The 26,987-nt window shown below is 32.2% G+C and overlaps 2 protein-coding genes across 2 annotated transcripts in view; both read right to left on the bottom strand.

Moving 5' to 3' along the window:
* LOC105347560 (uncharacterized) overlaps positions 1-26,987 on the bottom strand; it is a 273,923-nt gene that overhangs the window by 34,187 nt on the left and 212,749 nt on the right. The window lies entirely within an intron of this gene.
* Positions 6,625-26,856, bottom strand: LOC136273738 (uncharacterized). The gene is made up of 6 exons (XM_066079044.1): positions 26,811-26,856; positions 20,422-20,470; positions 8,813-8,905; positions 8,216-8,281; positions 7,032-7,247; positions 6,625-6,880 (listed from the first exon to the last, which is right to left on the bottom strand). Exons 2-6 carry the CDS (start codon positions 20,438-20,440, stop codon positions 6,645-6,647), a joined length of 630 nt encoding a protein of 209 aa, XP_065935116.1. The 5' UTR covers positions 20,441-20,470; positions 26,811-26,856; the 3' UTR covers positions 6,625-6,644.

A 26,987-nucleotide genomic window follows, 5' to 3' on the forward strand; every position in this document is an offset into this window, starting at 1 on the left:
ATCATATGGTATTGAATACATTTATATACTTTTGAAATCATTAAAAACAAGTTCTGGTTATATACATTTAAAACATGGGTTGACAATATAATACATAAGAGTCTGGTGTAACTGCAAACTCACCTTTATTTTTATTAATCTTTGATCCATATTGGAGGGAAATCTTATTTTGATAAACAAGTACTCGACAAAAGTATTACATACACTAATGATATTAATGCATAATGTAGCACTTTTCTTAGTTTAGATGAGTTTTATGATAGTGTACAGTAAGATGTAAAGGTTATATACAAGCATAATCCATTCTATAAAGCTGTTTATTAGAGAAAACATGCACAGTGGAGCCTCAGTTATCCGGACGCTTTCGTTCCCAAGTCCAATCGTCCGGATATCTGAAATGTGTCTATTGTTGTCATGAATGATAATGTATTTGTATACAATGGCTCCCAGTGTTGATACTAGGTTTTTTGCCTTTCATACCTAATAACAACACATGCTGGAGTTGTCTGTTGTTATGAACGTTTTTAGATATAAAAAACTCTGCTTTTTTTTATTATTTTGTCATGAAATATTAACTGGACAATAATGATAACTGAGTCTACATAAATTCTTTGTGTCCAAGTGTAATATGTGTGTGATACACTGCTGTTCACAGTTTTCCAATTGTTGAAAGTGATTTTGGAAGTCATTTTGTTTATACAAGCTTCTCATGAGGGTCTAGCACGTAAAAAAGGTGTGAAACTTAATTGACAGGGGTAATCTTTTGTACTGAGTATGGTATCATCGAATTTTACTGTCCGGTTAAATGAAGCAAGATGAGTACTATATCAATGTTTTGTGGTAAAAACAGACCGTCCGAATCCGGAACGCGGAATTCCGGATAAATGAGACAAAATAACATATAAAAAATATGTTCCCAAAATAAAATCGTCCTTAAACTGAAGAGTCCGATTATCTGTCCGGATATCTGAGGCCCCACTGTATAAATTTATGAAATGTAAAAGTCAAAGTTCTTTTATGATATTCTTAACAGTAATACCTCTGTGACAACAGGTTAAGAAAGGGGATGAATTAACAGGAACTGAATTTTTAAAACACTTTTATTTAGGGCATCCATGAAAAAAGCAAAGATATCCATTTTATCATTTTCTTTGGTTAAAGTAGTATATTTACACAGCAAGATGTACTGAGAAACAGTTGATTGTTGCTTATGCAATGTGGTTTTAAACGCTCTTTTATGAAACACTTAGAAAATATTTTTTTTCTGATAAAAATGGCGATAATGAGATTTTGATAAGAATTGGAACATCTAAAAAATTTACTTGACATTTATTTCCCTCTCTCTTTCTTTCTATCTCTCTCCAATTCTCTGAAACAAAATTATCAATTCTGATTTTTTTCATTTTAAGCATTTTAATTATGCACTGTATTTCTGCAGAAGGTGTGAAATCAAAGTATTGAAAGTACTGACACGAGTTGATGCTTCATAAATCAGACATTTATTGCCCTTTTCTGCTCTCAATTGCAATAAGCAGAACTTAAAATAAATAATTAATAAAGTATATATGTATCTTATCATACTAGGCCATAACATAACAAAGATAAATAAATCATGAATCGTGAAAGATCATTTTTTAAATAAGTAATTATTTAGAGGAGCATATCTAAAATTCTTTAAATTGACTTAGACTGAACATTTTAAATTTCATTTTGCATTTTTCTTTATGTTCAGAAAGGTTAATTTGGGTATTTTTATTGTCTGGCCAAAATTAAAAGTCATATATTGAGTTAGAAGCACGATACAGAGTTTTTGTTTCTTTGTTTTGTAAACAAAAATCAAGTCTTGTTATTGTTTACATATGTGTTTTGTTGGTATGAATTTCCGGCAAATGTTGCTGTCTTCTGTTGATAAATTTTTGTTATTATGTTCAGCCATCTTGTACATTTGAGGGTCAAATTGTAAACATAAACTGAACTGGTATGTTTTTGCCCAAAACTGACTAAAACAGTTGTCATAACATAAAAAGGCAATACATATGAGTTTTACTTATTGTTTAGTCTGAAAATTACGCATACAAAAACAGGAAAACAGAACAAACCTTTTTTAAAGCTGCATGGTCCGATTTTATATCAAATTTGTTGTACACTGATGGTTATGCTAAGTATGTGTATAATAGCAGACATTACGGTAGTTTTCCCGGTCAATTAAGCCATATTTCAATGAAAAAAATTATAGGTTTTTTTCACCAAAACACACGTCATATAAAGGGTATAGCGTTATTTTGCCTCATTTTAAAATTCGCCCCTGAAGTCGAGGCGGGGATGATTGTATTACGACTTTGACACAAGTGTTAATGTGAGTTCTGGCTTAACAAAAATAAGATTGGTTTGTATGGAAAATCATTTGATACTGTAGTAGCCAAAAAATTAGACAATGCAGCTTTAAACAGGTGGTTTGTATTGTTATGACGATTAACACAAATAATGTTAAGTACATTCAATCGGCCACATTTAACTATATATCTTTCTCATAATTAAATAATATTATATCTACCCTCTATACCGGGACCTTATTATTAGGTAGAGGGTATACATTTTTTATTATGAAAGAAATGTATAACGTCTGTGCCTGTGATTTATATGTATCTACTTCACTGAGAGCAAACCGTCAATATGGTCAAATGATGGTCTCTTTTCTGTCATTCATCAAGTTATTATGCTTCCTTTCAGAGCCTTGTTCCATTTTTATCAAACCATTTTTACATAACTATATGGACACAAGATTTTTAAGGGTTTGTAAATCACATGCACGTGACATTTTAAACTTTTCTCTTTAAAATTTTTTTTTTTCATTTGGAAAAAAAGTTTTTAAAAATGTCAGGTGCCTGTGTTATATTTAAACAATAAAATGCTTTCTTTGGTGATTCATGGGGGATATGAAGGTGGAGACATAGCATAAATATGTAATTTTTTCTGCAATAATCGCTACCTTCATAACCCACATGAATGGTCAAAGAAGCATTTTATTGTTTATATTTACATTTTTTTAAACAAATTAATAAATTGATTGTAAAATGTAAATACAATTCCCAAAATGACTGTTAATATTCATCAGTACGTTAGCTAAAAGAAACACCGAAATCGTCTACGTAATTATATTCCGTGCAGTCTGTGATTTTCCTTAGGTCGCTGCATAGTTTATGACCAAATGATAAACGGGGCGTGTAGATTTCGTTCTTGTTGTTTTTATTATATAGCATTTAAAGTTATTCTACATTGATATATAAATGTAATATACTTAATATAAAATTCAAATCATTACATCAGAAAGCAAAAAACAGAATGACAAAATTATACTCATGTCCAAAATGCACACCATTAACTATAAAATACAAGCTGCCATTCTATAGACTGGGTAAAAAAGTTTGCCTCTGTTTATCAAACTGATTTGTAAAAAAACATCATGTTTATGATATTATTTCTTAATCAACGCTGCTCAAAACTATATATCGTCACACAGTAACTACCACCCTAATCTATTTTTAATCTATGACGTATATAAACAGGCGCGCAGTTTTCCTGATGTGCATGTTGCAGGGCCACACTGACCTTCACCTCGACGAAAGATCACATAGACCCCCCCCCCCCCTTATTATTTTCAACTTTTGTGCTTCAACTCTTTGTTTTGTCATACTAAAATCATTCCACGTTTGATAAAGTGTAAGTAGTGAAACGCATTTATGTTCTTGAATTTCAACTCTTGCGTAGGAAAACGTTAAACGTCCAACATTCAGCTGAGCTCATCTGCATAACTGCGATTACAGCGCGGGTATCACTGAAGTTTCATATACATGCACATACGTCAAATTTAATTATAGCGACATTTTTATCAGTCAGTTAAAATGTTCTTAGTTATGAAGAAACATACTTGATATGTTTTATACAATTTATTGATTGCGACAATGCTGTATCCTTAGTATATGAAATGTGTCAGAAGATTTTCCTTGAACCTATATTCTTGTGCGGATTGATATCAATTAACAAAAAGAAGATCATGATTTTCTGTTGATTAAAAAACGTTGATAACAAATTTTACCTCAGATAAAAGAAGTCATCCTTTCATGATTCAAATGATTGCATTTTGATAATTGATGTATTAGTTTGACAATCAATACGAAAATGTGATTTAACCCAGTGATGGGAAACCCCTTAGCAGTGACTATACTGAGTTCATATACATCAACTCGTAATAAAACGTTTTACTTTTTGCTAATTTATTTTAAACATTAACATTCGCCGTACCTTGAATTTATTATTTGCTTTTACGTGCATTGTATCAAAGTTTATTCTTTCCAATAACAATCTTACAACAGTGTTAAATGAAAAGTGTACACTTTTGCGTAATTATGTCTCTTTAAAACGTCACTTATTTAAAATAACTTGATTTAACATATATACTTGTGTCGTTTTAACATACAAGTTTCCTAATTTTGTACGACAAACCCCAAAAGTTTGCGTACTATTCTCGCTGTAAAAATGCAAAAAACTGCTAGTGTAAACCTGAACTTTTATTTGCGTGTGAGAAAATTTCGAAAATTTATATAAAACCAAATGTCTCAAATATCTTTCGCAGCAAAATAGTCCCCAAAGCATCTAGCGTATAAGTTTTAAAATAGTATGTATCTTAATTATGAACATTAGTAGTCGTGAACCAGTTTAATAGTAAGTGTTATAGAATATTAGTATTTGAGTTAACGTACCGGAAAAAGAGCAAGGTCTGGTCCACATTTAAATTACTAGACAATATAGATATATATGTCTGCTCTGGTCAATGTCCAGACAAATATTGTCAAACTTGGCGGTAAAACACATAAAGCAAAATATACAAACCAACCAAATTCAACCTGACATAAACAACCAATAAAAACCAAGATCACAAATATCCATTGACCAACTCATGATCAAGCACTGCCCTTAGGGTATATGTACAGATGTATGAATTAAAAAAAAGGGTGGATATAACTTTTTTTTTTATACGTATACTGTTTAGATGAATTAATTACAATAACTTTATCTATTTAAATCCACAATTTTCATACTCTAACACAATTCAACAGATAGGAATGCGTATCGTATTTTCGTTTGAAAGAAAAACGTTGGGAACAATCGTTTAGTTTAAAACGGGGAATGGTTAAGCTTAACTGTTTTCATTCAACGTATCGCTCGTGCTTAAAATTATGTGTCAAGACACAATGGATGCTTGATAAAGATTGATTATAAAATAATGCAAAACTAACTCGACCGAACAAAGGATTGAATGAGCTATGGAAATACTTACTAAATGTATTTAACGACGAAAAAGATATTGAATGTTAACAACTGCCAATGTTCTTCTATTAAAAAAAAAGTTTTAAATTCACATTGTTTTCCAAAAACTACTTGTTGATTTAAGAATAAATCCTGGCATTCCGTACACAAAGTTACAAAGCAGAAAAACCGCACGATCACGCACGAACACGCACGGTAAAAAACGCAAACCAATTTTCCTGATACACGCACGATCCCGCACGTTGCACGAACGATCACCCACGTTACACAAACTAATTAACACGATTGGCATGTTAACAATAACGTTGTTACCTCTGTATCACTAATAACAGAGAAAATAGGGTAGCACTAATAAACGAAGACCTAGGATTACCTGGCAGTGTGATACATAATATACGCTAAACGTCTATAATTACACACGTCTAAAATGTCACGATTTTCTGTGTTAGTACCATTCACGGTGTTTTTAATTTCACGGTCAATCGACGTCAATTTAAATAGAGATTGAAACACATACATATTATGAATATGTATATGATTTGTAATGAACATGTAACCATACATTTACATTAATATTTTTTTGAATCACTTTAAGTTACTGTCCAAAGTCCATTAAAACTTTTAGAAAGATAATTTAAGTATGTTATCGAAGGTAATTCGCACTATTGAATATTGCACACCCGACATTTTGAGCATGAACATTAGGGGGCGTAATATGTTCAAAATATGTACGACTTTACAATCAATTAATCTTAAACGCGAACTGCAATATGAATGCCAATCGCAAACAACCCGCAGGTTGTATAGTAATCTCTTTTGAAGAGGTCCGAAATAACTACAATAGCTTTGATAGGGCCGTAGACCTGAAGGGTGTTTAAAGGTTAAGGTGAATTGAATGTTCCGTTGGTATTATTACATGTAGGTGTTTAATAAACATAAATCATACATAATATGTATGCTTGTGTTTTTAAAAGTACTATAATTACGGTAGGGAAGTGGTAATTTTGGCCCAACCTATGCACAAATCTTTCAATATCATCTTTAATGGCGGCATACACGGAGTTTGCAAATGCACAGTGAATATTTACAGTAGCTTAATGTTCACGTCTAACCGTGAACATAGTGAAATTAAAACCATCGTAATGTTTTCCACGTCTGCAATACATGTAACTTGCAAGTACATATCTGTTATTAGTTTTAATCTTTTATCAAAAGTTAATAATTGATCTATCACCGTTTTTGTAAATTACGAACCAAAAAAAACCCGTGAATTTATACGAATGCACTGTTTATGTAGAAAAGACCAAGTAAACATGTTATGGACGTCTTTTGAAAGTTGCTACATGTGATTTCAACTGATCAGCAGCTCTTGTGTTAATGTCACAGGTTGAAAACTCAAAGTTAGTTTTGTATACAATGTTGATGAACCAAACAATATTTTCTGGACGATCTGCTTTGGCATACTCGAATGTGTCTCTATCCATCAAATTTGTTGGATCATCACCGTTGTTTTCATCAAATGAAACTTGAACAATCCAAATTTCATCGGGATCTGAAAACAAACAAAGCATCATTAACTTGACGAAGTTTGATAAGGTAGCAATTTTTATTTTATGTTTAAATATACACTTAACAATCAATCAATTTTATTTCATTCGTTTTAATTAATATAAGATATATAATTGACTCAATGTTACATTCACCTGATATTTGATAATTGAATAGCGTGTCCGTCAATAACTGTTTAAGACTGTTCGTTGGATCTTGCCGGTTTGCAGAGGAAGGGAATAGCACTAGCGCGAGGCGTTGCGGGCTAGATTGGCCCGATTCTATTTCTTTTATTAGAATTCCCGGAAGAAATTTTTCACAAAACTTTTCGAAATGCCCATATTCATCCCCTGATTGACAGTAATAAATACCTGTACAAAGGATAGATACATGTGACATGGTTACCGTGAAAAATATTTGTACTTCTAAAATCAAAATTGCTCTATAAAAATGACTATCAAACGCAAAAGAAACGCTTTTAGCATTATCACAGATAGTAACTTTAAATATAAGTGTTAAAAAGAACTCAGGTAACAAATTACTCATAACTTAAAAACCAGTTCTACACCTGAGAGCTCTGCATCTATAATGTGGCAAGGTTTTAGGCAAATACAATGAAGGAATTATATCAATGTACCTCTATTCATTTTTTAACAATGCAAGGCTATAATAATAAATTGCTGATTTCCTAAAAAGCAGCACAAAATACTGAATTCCTGCAAAAAAGGCACGTCAGTCTGATGAACAAAAACACATTTTTATGAAACTTGGTAATATATTTCAGTAATAAATAATATTAATAATAACTAGACACGATCTCGTTGCAAGCAACGAGTGGGTCTAAAGTCCGATTTTTGGATAGATTAGATCAAACTTATCAATTCAAAGATAAAATCGTTGATCTAAGCGAAAAATAGTAAAAAAAAAAAAATTTGCGGCCTTCGGGGTTTGAACCCGGGTCGCCTTGGCCATTTTGCCGTGCTCTATTTCGGCATAGTATGCTTACGCTGTAAACCCTTTGTATACTATGTGAAAATATATTTTTTTTAATATATAGCGACAAACTGACAGAAGGCATAATTATAGAAAATGAATGCAGTAACGTACAACTATGATAAAAAATTATTCAGTAGGACGTGTGTTTTCTTTACAATAAAACCCATCTATACATGTATATTACGATGGACGTGGATTTTTTGGCATAACTTACATATATTTAAAGAAGGACTTCACCAAACAGTGCAATTAAAGTAATGCACAACAACTTCAATATTTATTAATTAAATTCATTTAACTAAAATATGCCCACATTGTTCTGTTTATATTAATACTGCTTTACATTGCCTTCTGTTGTTTTTCTCACTAAGCTGGATGCTTGAAGTCTCAATGAGATGATCTGAATCGTCTAAAAGTAAAAACAAAAATAGTTAAATTTCTCTATATGTGGGCTGTTCGAAAAAAAATATTGAGACATTTACTCGTACATGTATTTCCATGGAAAAAAGACAAACCCTTGACTTTCAACAAAAAGTGTACCAGTAAATAGTTTGGAAATGTGAACATTTTCTAGTCTCAAGCATCATTCAATAAATCTTGGAAAGCTAACAAACTTTCCCTTGATCAGCGACATGATTAAATAATAGCATATCGCAACATTGATGTAACGCGTCTTTTTGCTACTATTTTTTGTTTTAAACACCTTTACAAACGAGAATGAATTATAAATTATTATTCATAAATTATATTTTTTATAGTGTTTATTGTATTTAATGTGTTGTATCATGAACAGTTGTTACAGTGGGATTCGAACTCCGTAAAATTTGATTGTCACTTCAGCCGTTAATGCTGGTAAAAGGAGAAATATGATTACAAGATAAACTCACATTTAATTATTTACATGTATAAGTAACGAAATTAATTTGTAGTTGTTACTCACCTTTTGTAACACGGCGACAAATGCAAAAGAGAATGACGCATGCGATCATACAGAAGACAGCAATTGTAACTATTGTAAAAGTAGTTATCGTATCTAAAATTAAAAAAAAAAGTTTATGAACCACTTTGCTCTCCTAAGCGACATTGCCCTTGAAGATGCACATCGTTGAAGGTAAAAAAAAAAATGAGAAAGACATTTTTCTTTCAATCTTATTATTCAGTCATATTGAAAATTAAAAGAACCAATCGATAATTTTGAAAAAAAATAAATGCTCTGATTAGCGTTTAGATTAACATCTGAAAGTTGTTACATGTATAGACAGTAAAAAACAAAATATGGTGATCGTAAGTCTATTCATATAAAGTAAACTATATTTATTTGAAGCCGTTCGGTGCGGACGTTCCAATGTTGTTTGTACATTAATGATTTGGATACAAACCAATTATCTTTCACCTCTTTACACCAGAAAAAATTGCCTGATTTCAAAAGTCAAGTTCCTTGAATTATGTTAATATAATTTCTAAATAGAAATACACACACTGTTTAAAGCGTTTAAACACTTTGTCTCGTCTTCCAATTGATCAGGTTTATTAACATGTAATAAAGGTTCGAATAACAGGTATTCGTATTTAGTTTCACCTCTTATATGTTCAGTTGTTGGTCACCTTGCTGGGTGACATTTGAATATGCATTGCACGGGTTTTTACTCTCCGACATAAGCTCTGGGGCTCGTTTCATAAAAGGTCGTACGTCAAGTCCTAGCGCTGCGCCGGTGTTAATATGGGACTAGTTCGAATATTTGCGTTTCATTAAAGAGTGCATCTTTACGTTCGACTAAAGTTAAGCCACAATTTTACGTCATTTGATAATCAAATAATTAACCATTGGTATTTTAAGTCATCTTTGTCTGGAAAACATTGTGTATAGAGTACCCCATTTGTACGGATAATTCCAAATAGATTTAAGCTTCTTTTGTGTTCTGCAGTTTTACATGTCTGGAACAAGTGTATATAACTGGTATTTTGCTTTTTTGCTTTTTTTTTTTTTTAGAAAAATCCAAGCCTTGCATCTTGGTACTTTTTTCTATAATATAACACACATAGGTAATAAATTGTGTTAATACAATATTACTGCGCCTGTATTTTTTTAGATAGGGCTTTTTTGCAGTTCAAATGAATATGCACCATTTTAATTAGATTCATACTTCGATTTTTGATAATATTGAAATTACAATACCAAAAACGAAACCGCGATCATAATTGTTTTGGACAGGGTCGGTCTCCGATAAGACTTATGAACTCAAGGTTTACAAATGGTTAACAGATACTGTTCATACACAGTACAAAGACAAGATTAAACAGCTTCCCACTGGTTGAATACTTGACCTATTTTTTTTTTAACATTACCTGACAGGACCAAAAAGATACACGTTATAGCGATAATATATCATTATCTACAATAGCAATGCCACGACTTTTGAATTCTTAGAGCACTTTATTCTCTACCAACATTCAATATCTCTTTATGTTTAAATTATATTCTAATCTCTGCCCCCCTACCCCTCCTTTCTAATAAACACTGTAAGCGGGCGTTTAAACAACGGTCCAGAGTACGCATATCTCACTCATAGATAGGATAGGATCGTACATGTTCGCCATGGTTTGCGATTTTTGCGTTAGACAAAATATAATATTAAAAGTTGCATTTACATGTAATATTTGTTTATTTCAGGAAGAAAGTTGCATAATGCGCATTTACTACCTACTAGCTTACTCGTCAAAGTACAGAAATAGAGATACATTTCTCAATTGTTTACCTTTTAATCGGCAATTAAAAGTCGAAAAATGAATAAAACTATGCTATAAGACTTGAGACAGAGGTTAACATTTCAACATACTTTAATTAAAAATAACATGTATGCTTATTGACTTTATTGTGACGCGCCGAAAAAATAAATCGCAAACAAACTTGAAAGGTAAAATAATCATTCATTATATTATACTATTGTGGGGTTGATCAGAGTCAAAATTCACGGTGTGGAATGATTCTATTAATCTGCAACCGACCACACTCGATGTCTATTCTGATATTCTGAACAGTTGAACCCGAACAGTTTTATTTAAGATCTCTTATACAACCAATATACAAGAAGCTCGTTTCATAAAGGGTCGTACGTCCAGACTTAACGCTGCGCCGGTGTATTAACGGGACTAGTTCGAATACTTGCGTTTCATTAAAGAACGCATCTTTACGTCCAACTAAAGTTAAGCCACAATTTTACGTCCACTCATAAGTAGGCGTAAGTTCGGACGTAAACATAAGTAAGCATATATAATATGAAACGACTATTGTATTTTATCACTATTGCGATTTAAGTTACATGTATTGTCACATTCAGATACTGAGAAAGAACGATTTTTACTCTTAATTCTGAACTTTGATTGTCACGGAAGTTTCTTTGGAATGAATGTGCACACGAAGGTTTCTCCCAAAGAGAGAGAGAGAGAGAGAGAGAGAGAGAGAGAGAGAGAGAGAGAGAGAGAGATAATAATTTATATAAAAAAACGTACCCAAATTTTGATTTTTTGTGTGCATTTAATAAACCTACATTATATTTTTCTAAACCACTATTTTTCTTTCTACAACATAAACCATGAACAAACTTACATTACATTTAGTAATAACTTTACCTCTTCAAAATCTTTCAATAAAATTACTTCCCAAGAAAAAAGCTGGGTTTTTTTTTTGCGGTTTATATATGAACATGAAAGTATAATAAACGATGTATATACCTGTAAATGCATTAAATAATATTGAATGCAAATTATACTAAAAATCGAGGCCAAGTAAACTCACTAGTACTAATGCACAATTGTAAACTTAATTTGTGATTCTCCTTTTAAAGTGAAGATATGTTATTGATACATGGTTTTTAACTACACAAATGATGCCACATAAGAGTTTAAGCAAGTCTGCAATTCAAACTGATTTGATAAATACGAATTATTTTTTCTGAATACTGGATACAGAAATTGTAGCTTATCATTATATATGTATACATCATTGGACATGTATAAACTACATTGTATTGCGATACAATTCAAAACATCGCGAAATGATTCAAAACAAAAATGCATTAATTTTGTTTTAGAACCACCAAATTCATATCAATTGAACTGTGTAATGACAAACGACAGAGGTAAGAGAATTGGATGTAAAAATCAATATGACAATTTGTAAATTTACACCGACCCAGTAAATTCAAAATTTGAATATGATAAATGTAATAAATAACATATATTTTGGACTACCTAATTACTTACGATCATATATTGATAATTCTATTGAGCAGATTACACAAGTCATTTACTTCAGCCAAAATAATACTGAGCAAGCCCGCTTTGAATTAAATATTATACATGTATTATGCGAATAATTCATTTAAGATTACCATGTGTTTTCGACACTAAATAACACTCCTTGCGCTGGTATTCCAGAAAATCATGTACACGTCACAATGTTTTTTTTTTTGGTTTCCGTCAAATTAAGGTCTTCCGTTTCCAACAGAAGACATTGTACTGATTCTGACGGTAGTTCTTCATTAATAAGGTCTTGCGTTTCCAACGGAAGACCTTATTGTTATTCTTCGGATTCTTTTTCTTCTTCTTCTTCTTTTTTCTTACCACTTTTTGTGCAAGCAATATCTCAGAAATGGCTGGACCGATTTGCACGAAGTTTTCAGATCTTACCAACTATGTTCTGATCCTTATCGGAAATAATTTTGGTTGATGACGTCAGTTCCCTTTTTGAGATATTGGCATTTTAAGGATTTTTAGGGGGTTGGCTTGTGCAAGGGTGTTCTCCTAAACTACAAATGATATTGATTTCAAAATTTTAGGGATGATAGACAAAAGATTCTTTATCTGAACAAAACCATTCCTGTTTGTTTAGCACAAGAAACGCCGGAGCTCGGTAGGGCTCGAATTTGAGATATGAAAATGATTTTCGTGCTTTTCTTTGTTTATCTCTTTTCTGGAAAACATTTTGTTATAATATGTAATGAAAAAAAAGTTTAAATTTACAAGACCTTTCAGCTGATATCAAGGAAAGGGGGCCGACCCCTTCAATTAGGGACCTAGAGGGGTCTAAAGTCTTTAATCTATAGCTCCTTACCGAAGGATATTTTGTAATAAATTATAGAAGCAAATATGTTTATCTTACAGTTATGAAGCCCAACAGTATAATGATTTTATCATGTGTTACGTAATTATGGGTTTTTAGGGGCCAAAAGTCCAAAACTTTGATCCCTTATATCTAAAAAAGGAGAACTATTTTGAAATGCAGTATAGAAGATGGGGTGCTTTTAATGATGTACGTAACAAATTGCAAGCTTCAACATTTGGTTCAGCGGCCCCAAAAAGGAGATAAGGGACCAACCCCAAAAACGTTTTTTCTCAGATATCGCAAAAACGGTGACAAATTTTTAAACACTTGTTGAACAAAATGTCTTAGAAATTAAATGACCTTTCAATTGATACGTAAAAAAAGGGCTGGCTCCATAAATAAGGGACCTAGAGGGCTCTAAAGTCTTTTATCTATAGCTCCTCACCGAGGGATATTTTGTAATAAATAATAGAAGCAAATATGTTTATCTCACAGTTATGTATCCGAGCATTGTAATGATTTTATCATGTGTTATGCAATTTAGGGTTTTTAGGGGCCAAAAGTCAAAAATTTTGATCACCTATATCTCAGAAAGGAAACATATTTTGAAATGCAGTACTGATGATAAGTTGTACAAAATGATGTTTTTAACAATTGGCAACCTTCAAAATTTCGTCAAACGGCCCCCATAAGGAGATAAGGGATCAGCCCCGGAAACTTTCTTTCTCATATATCTCAAGAACGGTAGCGAATTTCTAAACATTTGTTGACAAAATGTGTTCAGAATTAAATGTCCTTTCATTTGATTCCAGGAAAAAAGGACTGGTCCCTTAAATTAGGGGATCAAAGAGCTCTAAAATCTTTTATCTATAGCCCTTTAATGAAAGCCATTTTGTGAAAAGTTATTAAAGCTAGATTAGGTATAATACGTTTATATACCCTAACAATATAATGATTTTCTCTTTCGTTACCCAATAAGAGTTTTTAGGGACCAGAGGTAAACAAGTTTAATCTGCTCTATCTGAATTGGAAGAAATGCAAGTATTTAAAAAAGCAATGTAAGAGAGAAGCGATACAATAAAGAATTGATACTTCACTCCTTTCTCCATATCATGTTTTGTTATCAAAAATTTAAGTCGATGATGTCATATTTCCTTCCAAAATATGGACGGACGACCTCATCGTTGCTCGCAACGAGATCGTGTCTAGTTATTATTCTTTTTCCACACGTTTCTTAAACCTTGATACCTTTTTTGTTTGTTGTCAGATTTCATTCAAATTTTCAGTGTCTATTGTAAATTAAATTTAGTTTTTTTATCACAAAAAGATTGGGAAATCTTAACGTCCGGGTTTTGAGTTATTCCTTTGTTTTAATATTTTAGGTGCATTAGTTTCCGGACAAAGGATCCGAAATGGTACGTAGCAAATAATCCAAAGTAAGAAATCTTTGAAATTGAGACTGTGAATGTTATCCTCTGATTTTTTTATTACTTTTTATTTCTAATTGTACCAATTTAATTATAAATTCAAACTCTATGATTTAAAAATTGCTAACTTTTACTCGCGATTTCGCTTCGTAACTTTTAAGCTTGAAATATTTTCTAAATGCATATAAAACATAAATTTAAGGGCTTTCATTTAAGACCAGAAAAAAGGGACTGACCTCTTAAATAAGGGATATAGGCGCCTGAAAAAGTTTTTGCTTTATAACAAAAAAAAAAAACGAAACATGCAACGATAATAATGTCGCTGGAAAAGTTGTTCTTCATTATCTATCAATCTAATTGAAATATAGTATTGTTTGTATATAGCGTAAAATGAGCGTTAAAAGCTTCACATATAGACATGTATATCTATTTGCATTTTGCTTATAGGAAATAGATCCCTGTGAGTAATAGTGTTTTAAAGTCGCAGCCAATACTTTTCTATCAATCTATCTATCTATCTATCTATCTATCTATCTATCTATCTATCATCTACACATGTATCTATCTATCTATCTATCTATCTATCTATCTATCTATCTATCTATCTATCTATCTATCTATCTATCTATCTATCTCCCCAACCTATCATAGACATACCTTTATCTGTTTTACGAGAGGTCTAACTGCGTATTTTGCATTTTATAAAACGGATTAACTAGAAGCGAACACTTAAGACTTTAGCTTTAGCATAAGCTCTTGACAACGCAGTACTTTACATCTATAACTCTGTTATGTATAGGTGGATGTAACACGTGGAAAAATGATTAATTTTAAAGAAACAATTGTAATAATTTTGATTTAAAAATATTTAAGGTTTGATAAATTCTTGTTTTACACAAAGGTTAAAATTGCTAAATAATAGTCCTTCCTCTTCAACAATTCACCGGACAAAAAACACAAAATATCAAACTTAAATTATACAAATAGATAAAACATTAAAAATTCAAAAATGGTAAAGTGTATATGATTTTCTCGAATACCAGCGCAAGGAGTATTATTGAGATTCGCAAACACACAGAAATCTTAAATGATTTATCTGTATATTACATGTATAATGTTTAATTAAAAGCGGGCTTACTCGGCATTATTTTAGTTGAGGTACATTACATGTGTTATTTGCTCAATATATCATCTTAAATAATTAGATAGTCCAAAATTTGTGTTATTTTATTACTTTTATCATATTGAATTTTTTTCAATTTACTGGGTCGATGTAAATGTATAAGTTGTCATATTGATGTTTACATCCCATTTTCTGACCTCTGTCACTGTTAATCATGGCGGATTTCAATTGAAATGAATTTTAGGGGTTATAGAACAACATAAATGCATTTTTGTTTTCAATCATTTCAAGATGGTTTGTATTTTAGCGCAATTTAATGTATTTTATAAATGTACATGAATTAAGATCTGTTTCACTTTCTGTATCCAGAATTTGGACACAATAATTTGTATTCATCAAATTAATTTGAATTTAGACTTTTCTAAAGTCTATTGTATCATCATTCTTGTAGTTAAAAATCATGTATCAATAACATATCTTCACTTTAAATTAATAACCACATATTAAGTTTATGATTGTGCATTTGCATATGTGAGTTTAATCGGCTTCGACTTTCAGTATCATTCGCTTTTAGTATTAATGCATCTACATGTACATACATCGTAGGTTATAAAATATACCGTATAAATTAGAAAAAAAAATTAGGTATTTTCTTGGGAAAGCAATTTTAAAAGTTTAAGTTATAACTAAATGTAATGTAAACAGTTTACATTACATTTAGTTATAACTTGTTCATAGTAAATGTTTTTAAAAAATGGTACAGAAAAAATACAATGTAAGTTTATAAATTGCAACATATAAAATTAAAATTAGGACACTTAAAAATCATAAATTATGATCTCTCGATCTCTCTCTCTCTCTCTCTCTCTCTCTCTCTCTCTCTCTCTCTCTCTCTCTCTCTCTCTCTCTCTCGCACATTTATTCGGGAGAAACTCCACTGCGCACATTAAATCCGAAGAAACTCCCGTGGAAATCAAATTCCAGAATTAAAAGCATAAATCGTTCTTTCTCAGTATCCGAATGTGACAAAACATATAACCTAAATCGCTTTGGTGATAAAATACATTAGTCGTTTCATATTATATATGCTTATTTATGTTTACGTCCGAACTTACGCCTACCTATGTGTGTACGTAAAATTTAGGCTTAACTTTAGTCGGTCACTCTTTAATGAAACGCAGATATTCAAACTAGTCCCGTATTTACACCTGCACAGCGCTAAGTCTGGACGTATGACCTTTTATGAAACGAGCCCCTGGCATACTGGCAGTATAACATATTTTAAGTAAAACTGTTCGGGTTCAACTGTTCAGAGTATCAGAATATTTTAAATTAAAATATGTTAAAATTTTAACTTCTGTCTTAAGTTTTATAGCATCGTTCAATTCGATGTTTTTGACTGTTGATTCCCGATTAAAAGGTAAAAAATTGAGAAATGTATCTTTATTTCATGTACTTTGACGAGTAAGTTAGTGGGTAGTAAATGCGCATTATGGAACTTTCTTCCTGAAATAACCGAGAATTACATGTACATGCAACTTTATATTTTGTCTTACGCCAAAATCGCAAACCATGGCGAACATGTACGATCCTATCCTATCTATGAGTGAGATATGCGTACTCTGGACCGTTGTTTAAACGCCCGCTTACAGTGTTTATTAGAAAGGAGGGGTAGGGGGGAGCAGAGATTAGAATATAATTTAAACATAAAGAGATACTGAATTTTTGTGAAAAATGAAGTGTTCTAAGAATTCAAAAGCTGTGACATTGTGTTAAACTGCTTTAAAAACTCTGCCCATGAAAACGAGTTGACCAATTAGAAAGTTTAACATCGTCGCGTGTACTGTTTATGCTTGACGTTGCTGAACGAATAATCGTGACACTATTAGAACAAGCACACAAAAGTCATTCTGATAATATATGAAATTTAATGTGAAATCCGACTGAACCATTTTCAGCATAGCAAAAATAGGTCAATGTGACCTTCTTTTAGATAATAAGGTTTTATCGCTATAAAGTGTTTCTTTTTTGGTCCTGTAAGTTAATGTTAAAACAAAAAATAGGTCAAGTATTCAACCAGTGGAAAGCTGTTTCAGTATCTGTTAACCATTTGTAAACCTTGAGTTCATAAGTCTTATCCGAGACCGACCCTGTCCAAAACAACTATGATCGCAGTTTCGTTTTAGTATTTTATTCAATATTATCAAAAATCGAAGTGTGATTCTAATCTCAATGGTGCATATACACTTGAACTGCAAAATATTCCTATCTAAAAAACTACAGGAGCAGTAACATTATATTTAGAGAGTTTATTCACTATGTTTGTAATATTATGAAAAAAAAGTACCGATATCATTAGCTTGCATTTTTCTCATAAAATCGCAAAATACAAGTTACATACACTTGTTCCAGACATTCACAAGTAAACTGCAGAACATAAAGAGGCTTAAATATTAAAATCTTAAGAGGAGTTATCCGTACAAATGTGGTACTATATACACAATGTTCAGTAAACAGATATTAATTAAGTTCCAAAAGGAAGTATTGTAATATGTTTAATCAAAAATTAAAATCAAAGTAATATGCATATCCAGAATATGTCAACAAATGATCTGCACACTTAAAATAATAAATTATGTTTAAAAAATTTCAGTACCTTCCATTCTTTTATTCATTTTTAAAAATAAAAGACAAGTAAAATTTATGTACCTATACTACATATACTTGCGGAACAAAACAGTATGTACCTTTAAAGTTATAGGAAGAGTTTTTCGGACAAAAGCAGTACACCATATGCAACTTTTCGCAAAACATGATTAAGTTTAACACTTGGTAAAACTAAGACTCCAAGCAGTATTCAGGCATGTGATATATGTTTAATTGTTCCTGAAAACAAATCAAAATCTTGAACGCTATATGAGGTTTCATCAGGACAAAATGGGTGCCCTTTATACCATATCATGCATAAAGTTAAACAATTATTTTTCAGATAGATTATCAGAGATCAAATACCAAGTAACATGCAAATATCTACAAAATAAACAGTTAATCTTCAAAACTAAAACTTTCCCTTCGTTAACACTGTAGGAAGCGTTATTGGACAAACAGGGTACTCGTTTGGCAGCCTTCAGCCATTTTCACCATTTCAGTAACCTGACTTTTTCAACGGAAAAAAATCAGCTAGAAATATTAAGGCATAAAAAAGACCCATTATGCCACAGGATGCATCAATAGTTAATGAGTCTAAATTTTGATATCGAAAGAATTGGTTGAATAGGTTTTAAAAATTAAGAGTCATATATGATAAGAAAGTACGTTGTGTAGCCTACATTTCTATGATTAGATCCCAAGATATTAGAAACTTTAAACATAAAATTCATTGACCTTATGTCTCTTTAAGCTCAGTGGAAACATCTATTAAAATATAAAATGGAAAAATGGTTAACTAAAAGAACGTTTTAATGGTTTGGTTTTGGGTTAGCTTATTGGGTCATGTAACCTTATAAGTAGGAACATTTGATGATCTTATCAATAAAAGTTAGGTATCATTTCAGTTTTATTCACAAACAGCTTAAGGTTATTGTGATATGGTTTTACGGCATAACCTATTGTTGTTAGAAAGTGAAAGTTAAGACATTTTTATCTATGTTTTTGGTTTATAAGAGAAATATTTAAACCGTAAACTACTTAGTTTTTTCTGCTAATTTTACATTGACATATTATTGTTGAACAATGGAGTATATATAAGTTTATAAACAAAGCTACACATTTAAAAGGCACTTGCTTGGTAATGCTTTGAGCAGAAATCAATAGATTATTTGTTTATGTTCTTGAGATGTTGATTTTTTTGATATTGTCATGAACAAATTTTGATTTCCGAGAATCCAAATGTTTGTAAAGGACAGGTTATCATGTCGAAGATTTTACTTTTATTTATTTTCTTTTTCTTCTACATTTTAGCACGATTTTATTCAAAATACATGTACATTCTCATGGTTCGAATAAGATTATTGTAAGGAAACGTTTTTGTTAGGTTCAAATGTTGGTTAATATCTTTCACTCGTTTATATAATTTCATGATAATAAAAACGTTAACTGGTTTAGGCTTTTAGAGAATTGAATTTCCTCACCTTTCTTCTTTTTTTTGCTTAAATTAGTTACAGGCATTATATACTTCAAAAAAGATTAATTGGCTCTGTAATTTACTTACGGATAAGCTCAGGTGTCATAGTCTGAGAAATTGTTCATTTATCGTTTTACACATGTTACTAAATTTTTTTGTTTTATACATTGTATACTGTTGAAATTCTTATGTACATTAGTCGGAATCGGACAGCCGATCTGTTTCAAAATTACTTTTAGATCCTTAATAAATGTTGAAACGTGTATTGGACTTTACTCGCTTTCTTCTACCAAATTGAGGGCTAGCACCGGAGTGTCGATCGAGTTGTACATTGGTCCTTATAAGTGGTGCTAATTTTATTGTCGGTTATCGTCGCAAACCTTTCTGGACTGGACGTTGCCGGAAAATCCTTACGGACATTCCGGGAAATAAGGAAAACAAATTTTGATATCAGACAATCCAATTTTTTGTAAAGGGTAATATGTTTCGTTATTATTCATATCGGTAAACACACTTTAGGCCCTAGTATTTATAAGAGGGTCACGATGTAAACAATGTAGAATATGGTGCATGGTCACATTTGGCAAATATGTTATAAAATTATGTCAACAAGATTTACAAGTAGAAACATAGATTTTGCGTTAAAAAAAGGTGATCAGAAATAGCCAACTTTAACATTCGTTTCAGCTATGCTAACACAAAGAATGTTTTTGTCATATTAAGCCGTTAACATTGTTATGCTTACTAAAATTTAGATTGCAAAATACAATACCTAGAGTGTTAGAATTCATTGTGATGACCCCTTGTGTTAAAGTTGAATTCTACAAAAAAGCAACTAAAATCAAATAATCGACACATATTTTCAATGGTACATGTAGCATATGAACTAACAGTTTTAAAATGTATTTTAGGTCACTCAGGACACCCTACTGACCCATTGCCATAGCTCTTTATGCGCTTCGTAAGATGTGCATCTCTGGTCAAACATTCTTTATCTGGCCAAATATGGCAATACGTAGACGTCGTCTGTCCATCCTTTTACATTTTTAACTTCTTATACTTATTCCTTCTATAACTATTCTTGTTTTGAAGTATCTCTTATATAAAACTAGTAAGGGGTCAAGTATGCAAAAAAGTCTTAGTTTAAGCAATACAAATCTCCTTTTTTTTGGGGGGGGGATGTGTCAAATGCACTTTAGACATTGATGGTAACCTAACAACAAAACTATTTGCTAAACGCGATGACTTCAATTTTTCTATATTCACCTTTCCTTACTTATGTAGCAATATACCTTCATCACCTGCTAATGGTGTGTTTGTCTTTCATTTAATTCGATACACAAGGGCATGCTCTTCGTTTGAACAGTTTCTAAGGGGAGGTAAGCTACTGACAAACAAGTTGATAAAACAGGACTGCCAACAGTCTCGTTTGAAGTCATCTTTTCGTAAGTTCTTTGGTCGATACAACAATCTTGTCAGCAAATACAATCGTCCACTGGATCGCATGCTGACTGACGTTTTTCATACATTTTGTGAAACCATAACTTGTCACCTAATTGTCTACGGACTTTTCCATTTTTATCGATTACGACAAAGAGCAGACATTAGGTGTGACCGGTCAGCACAGGATGCTCACTCCTCCTAGGCACCTGATCCTACCTCTATATTTTTAAAGGGTCTGTCTTGCTCTGCTTTGAATTAATTTGTATTTCATGTTATGGATTTTTTTAGATGGTTGACAGTTTTTTATTGCCGTTTTTTATTAGAATAGAGAAAATGTAAATACGTTTGGTGAAGAGGTTTTTCTTTAAGCCCATTATTGATATGATTGATCCAAAGCTTCTCAAGGATCGAACCTACAAATTATATGATTCAACAACAAGAGGACCATGGGCCACATCACTCACCTGAGCAACAATTGCCTTAACTCTGATCAAATTAGCATTACAGTATCAAAATAGCTTGACAACTGAGTACAGTAGATCTTGCTAAAAAAAATTGAAAATCTGCCAATTTTTATCCAACTCTTATTTTTTGGTAAATACCAAGCCCCTTTTGTTTTTGTAACTGTAAGAAGATTTTTTTCTATTCCTATATGCCCCCCCCCCCCCCATTTCGTAGCCCCACTTTTCTCTAGGGAATGATGGTTTCATCAAACTTAAATCTGCATAGCCTGTGCTTTCACACTAAGTACTGAGTTTTTGACCGAAAACTTTCCCAGGATATTTTAAAGATTTCTCTATATATTCCTAAGTAAAAATTAATCCCCCTTTGTGGCCTCACCCTACCCCTGGACTATTGTTTAAACAAACTTGAATCTATATGAACTGGGGATGCTTCCACTCAAATTTGGGCTTTCCTGGCCTAATAGTTTTGAGAAGAAGACTTTTAAAGATTTTCTACATATATAAAAATTTATACCCAATTGTGGCCCCGCCCTACCCCCAGGGACCATGATTTGAACAAACTTGAATCTACACTATCTGAGGATGCTTTCAATCAAAGTTGAGCTTTCCAGGCCGAATAGTTTTTGAGAAGAAGATTTTTAAAGATTTTCTCTATATATTCCTATGTAAAACATGATCCCCCTTTTGTGGCCCCACCCTACCCCGGGGACCATGATTTGAACAAACTTGAATCTACACTATCTGAGGATGCTTCCAATCAAAGTTGAGCTTTCCAGGCCGAATAGTTTTTGAGAAGAAGATTTTTAAAGATTTTCTCTATATATTCCTATGTAAAACATGATCCCCCTTTTGTGGCCCCACCCTACCCCGGGGACCATGATTTGAACAAATTTGAATCTACACTATCTGAGGATGCTTCCAATCAAAGTTGAGCTTTCCAGGCCGAATAGTTTTTGAGAAGAAGATTTTTAAAGATTTTCTCTATATATTCCTATGTAAAACATGATCCCCCAATTGTGGCCCCACCCTACCCCGGGGACCATGATTTGAACAAACTTGAATCTACACTATCTGAGGATGCTTCCAATCAAAGTTGAGCTTTCCAGGCCGAATAGTTTTTGAGAAGAAGATTTTTAAAGATTTTCTCTATATATTCCTATGTAAAACATGATCCCCCTTTTGTGGCCCCACCCTACCCCGGGGACCATGATTTGAACAAACTTGAATCTACACTATCTGAGGATGCTTCCAATCAAAGTTGAGCTTTCCAGGCCGAATAGTTTTTGAGAAGAAGATTTTTAAAGATTTTCTCTATATATTCCTATGTAAAATAATATCCCCCAATTGTGGCCCCACCCTACCCCCCGGGACCATGATTTGAACAAACTTGAATCTACACTACCTGAGGATGCCTCCACACAAGTTTAAGCTTTTCAGTCCGAATAGTTTTTGAGAAGAAGATTTTTGAAAAATACCAACAAATTTTCAATAATTCTCATTTATATCCCCTTTAAAGAGGGCGTGGCACTTCATTTGAACAAATTTGAATCCCCTTCACCTAGTGGTGCTTTGTGCCAAATTTGGTTGAAATCTGCCCAGTGGTTCTTGAGAATAAGATGAAAATGTGAAAAGCTTACAACAACGACGACGACAACGACAACGACAGACAACGGACAAATTGTGATCAGAAAAGCTCACTTGAGCCTTTGGCTCAGGTGAGTTAAAAACGTGCTGGTCTTGTATTTTTTTTTACTAGACTTTGACCCGTGTATGCACGGGTTGACATTGCATATCGAACATTTACGAAATAGGTACATCAACACACCGCATTATTGACATTTACGTAACAAAGCTATAAGCCTACAATAATGTTATTAATTTCACAACACTTTCCTTAGTTTAAATAATCTGTGTCTCGGGAAAGGCCCTCAGCACAGTTGGATTGCCTCCCATACACCCGTAACGTAGCAGAAAATTGCAGAATCGCTCTGGAACGATTTTGGAGAAAATTAACGAATCCATATAATGGAAGAATTCAACACTTTTTCACCAACATACACGTATTTTCTTTGCTACAGAGACAATATACATGGAACGTATTCTATCGGAAAACTGGGTCCGTAGGACATTATTCATTTTTACGATAAAAGTTATTCTATGTTCATTCTCCTAATAGACGTAATTTGATTTTTTTTGCATATTATCTATTTTTTGTCACTTAGTTGAAATGTATATTTGTTACTGTATACAGGGAAATATTCGGCCCCGTTTCTTTTCGCTCCTCTCCCCTCGTTTATCAGCGGGTGAATTTGAAACTGGGGGAATGCCAATGTTCCAAGTTATCTATTTAGTAAACATGCGTGTTTGGGCGAAGATAAGACAAGACGTAACTGTTTTGAAGTGTAGAAGGTTAAAAAAAACATGGAGCGAAAATAACTCTGTATACAGTATTTTATACTTTCTCTAAGAAGAAATCATTAATATATATGAACATAATAAATAGCAAATTTCCAATGAAATGTACCCGTATTTGTATTATCATTTCTGAGTTTACTCATGCAAATATGTTATTGTGGACACATAAACTAAAGATCCCGTTAGTGTGAATGTATTGTGCAAGCGCACGATTGTAAAATCCAAGAAATACAGATGATTTCTGGTGTTTTTTTTAAGGAATTTTCGTTGATAATTAATTATTGAAGCTTAACTAAGAATAAAATAAAAAAAAAATTGGTAATCTTCAAGTACTAATGACGTTGAAAATACATAAAACAAAAGAGAGTATTCTTCCGATCTATCGGTATTAAAGACCAAAAATTCGAGTCTATTATTTTAATATAGTAGTATAGATTATTTTAAAAATAACCAAATCAAAATAATAATTATTATACCCTTAAAATGTGTATACCATTTGGAGATTTATATCCCAAACAGAGGGCTTCTGAAATATTATAAGAGCATTTAGTTAATATCCTAATAATGTGTTAGTTGAAGAAATTATCGTTTGATATTTTGTTTACTATACTGTCATATTGGTCATGCCCTAGGCATCAACTCCTGTTCATTAATTTCAGAAGGTATTAAAAAATAAGGAGATTTTTACTATGTAAACTAAGATCTTTTTGTATAATTTACCTCTCCCTAGTTTTAAATAAGATATACTTGAAAACAAGAACAGTTACAGGAATAGGTATAAGACGTTAAAAATGTAAAAAAGAAAAAAAAAATGGACAGACGACGGCATCGCATGGCCAATCACAAAACAAGATGAAGTTTTGATGAAGAGGACTTGCTCTGTAGCTAATGTATTACACTCATTAAGAATTATAAGTTCTTGAAAAAAACGTGAAATAATTTATAATTCAATACTCTTGTGTTTTTATAATTCACATTCTTCAATACCATAGTTAAAATGATTTGCGTCTTGATTTACTCTATATTGCAACGACCTCCCGAAAAACCACTTGGAGATAAAAAGACATTAGACATCCTGTCTGGGCCAGACATGCTTTTTTATTGATATCAAATTGAAGTTTTTGTAATTATAAGCTTTATTTACATTTCACGTTTTTACAAAATATTTTCGAGAAGAGATAAACAAAGAAAATCAGAAAAATTACGACTTTTTTCAGTCTCTATTTTCGGATCCTAGCGAGCTTCAACGCTTTTTTTGAGCATCGAAAATATGAGTACCAAAATTATACATCTACCAGGGGTGTGCAATTACCATCGCCCGACGCCCGGGGCTACCGATTTTAGAGGTCGGGCTAGCAAAAACATTAACTGTGGTAGCCCGTCGGGCTAGTAAATCATAACCAGAGTTGGCAAAATATGCCGGTAAATTTGCAGTGTCCTAGTAGGAAAAGTGTATCGTCATTGTTATCACAGAGGCATGATATCTGCTCCTTTTAAGTCATGATAGCCTAACAATTTCTTAAGCATTTTTTTCTCGTGCTACATTCTTCTGAGAAAAACACTCTGCTGTAAGTTTCACACTTTGAAGTTTTACCGACAGTGTTGACCAGTGGCTAGACGAGATAGTCACGCCTCACTGCACATGGCTTCCGTAGTTACCTGTGCAGCTGTTTTCAAGTGACATCAGTGTAAGATGATTCCTTTTTCTTTAATATGTATTCATTGGCTTTTTTTAATATAATTTTTTTTACAGAGAGAGAGAGAGAGAGAGAGAGAGAGAGAGAGAGAGAGAGAGAGAGATACATTACAGAGATATTATAAATTTCTGCACTAACGATTCTCATGAACACATTTTAAAGTGACCTGCTTGGTGAATTAAAAAAGAATTCATATTTTGCATTTTATTATTTGTGCATTTTCCATTATTTTAAATTAAAATTTACCATTACTTAATTAATTGCATAGGTGTATTTTGTAAATGGAATTTAAACAGGATAAAATGCATGCACACATAGATAGTTGCAGTGATTTTATAGAGTCTGTTCACATTCACAATGTTATGTTTGGGTTTTATTATATAAACGGTACCCAAACCAATTTTGTAACTAAAATGTGAGAGATCAATGAAGTTGAATATTTTTGAACTAGTCTACCACAGAAAACATGCAAGTAATAAATATTTCGTATATTAATAATTATATACTAGTATCATACAGGGTTTTTTATAAAATGAAATGTCGACATGTCCGAAATAGTCTGGCTAGTAACTTTGAATCTTGGGCTAGTAACTTTGGTACTCCCACTAGCCCCTGGGCTAGTGGCCAAATTTTGTAATTGCACACCCCTGTCTACAATCCCTAAAATGTTGAACCTACTATAGTTTCCTGTTTAGGAGGGTATCCCTGGACAAGACAATCCGCTAAAAATCGCTAAAACGCGTTCTCAAAAACGAAAATGACTTCATCAAGAGTTTTTTTTAAAAAGCAGATCAACTTTAAATCAATATCTATCAGATCAAAAGGTCTCCAAACATAAAAATCAGATGAGCTCTCTCCGATAGAAAGAAATATATCAAAAACAGCAATAACACATACATGTATGTACATGTATGCTGTATGGCATGGGCATAAGTTGGCTTTAAAACATTTTATAAAAAGTATACAAATTTTATTGATTATGATAGTTATTTTAAGCTTAATTAGATTATAATACACACTTGCTATCATTTACTTAATCTAAATACTGATTTTTTTTTCAATGTTAGTACATTCAGATGTTGGTTTTTTCATTACACTAACCATCATTACATTGATTAAAAAATGTTGTGCGATTCACATACCTGTCTGCCTTCTCAGTAAGCTTTGCAGGACTCGAAAACTGTTCTGATAAAGGAGATAAAATTGAATCATCTATTTATTTTGCAGCCCCTCCTTATTTTTTATTAGCAGATCTTTCTTTCTCTCTCTCAGTATTTAGGAAAAGTAATATAACCAACTTTATGAACTTTAAAAAAAAT

The sequence above is a fragment of the Magallana gigas genome, chromosome 1 (genome assembly GCF_963853765.1).
Source record: "Magallana gigas chromosome 1, xbMagGiga1.1, whole genome shotgun sequence".
NCBI lineage: Eukaryota > Metazoa > Mollusca > Bivalvia > Ostreida > Ostreidae > Magallana > Magallana gigas.

Coding starts and splice junctions, on each gene's coding strand:
- LOC136273738 (XM_066079044.1), bottom strand. Junction 7,248..8,215: donor GAAAAACAACAGAAGGCAAT/GTAAAGCAGTAT, acceptor TCCTTTGTACAG/GTATTTATTACTGTCAATCA. Junction 6,881..7,031: donor ATTCAATTATCAAATATCAG/GTGAATGTAACA, acceptor GTTTGTTTTCAG/ATCCCGATGAAATTTGGATT.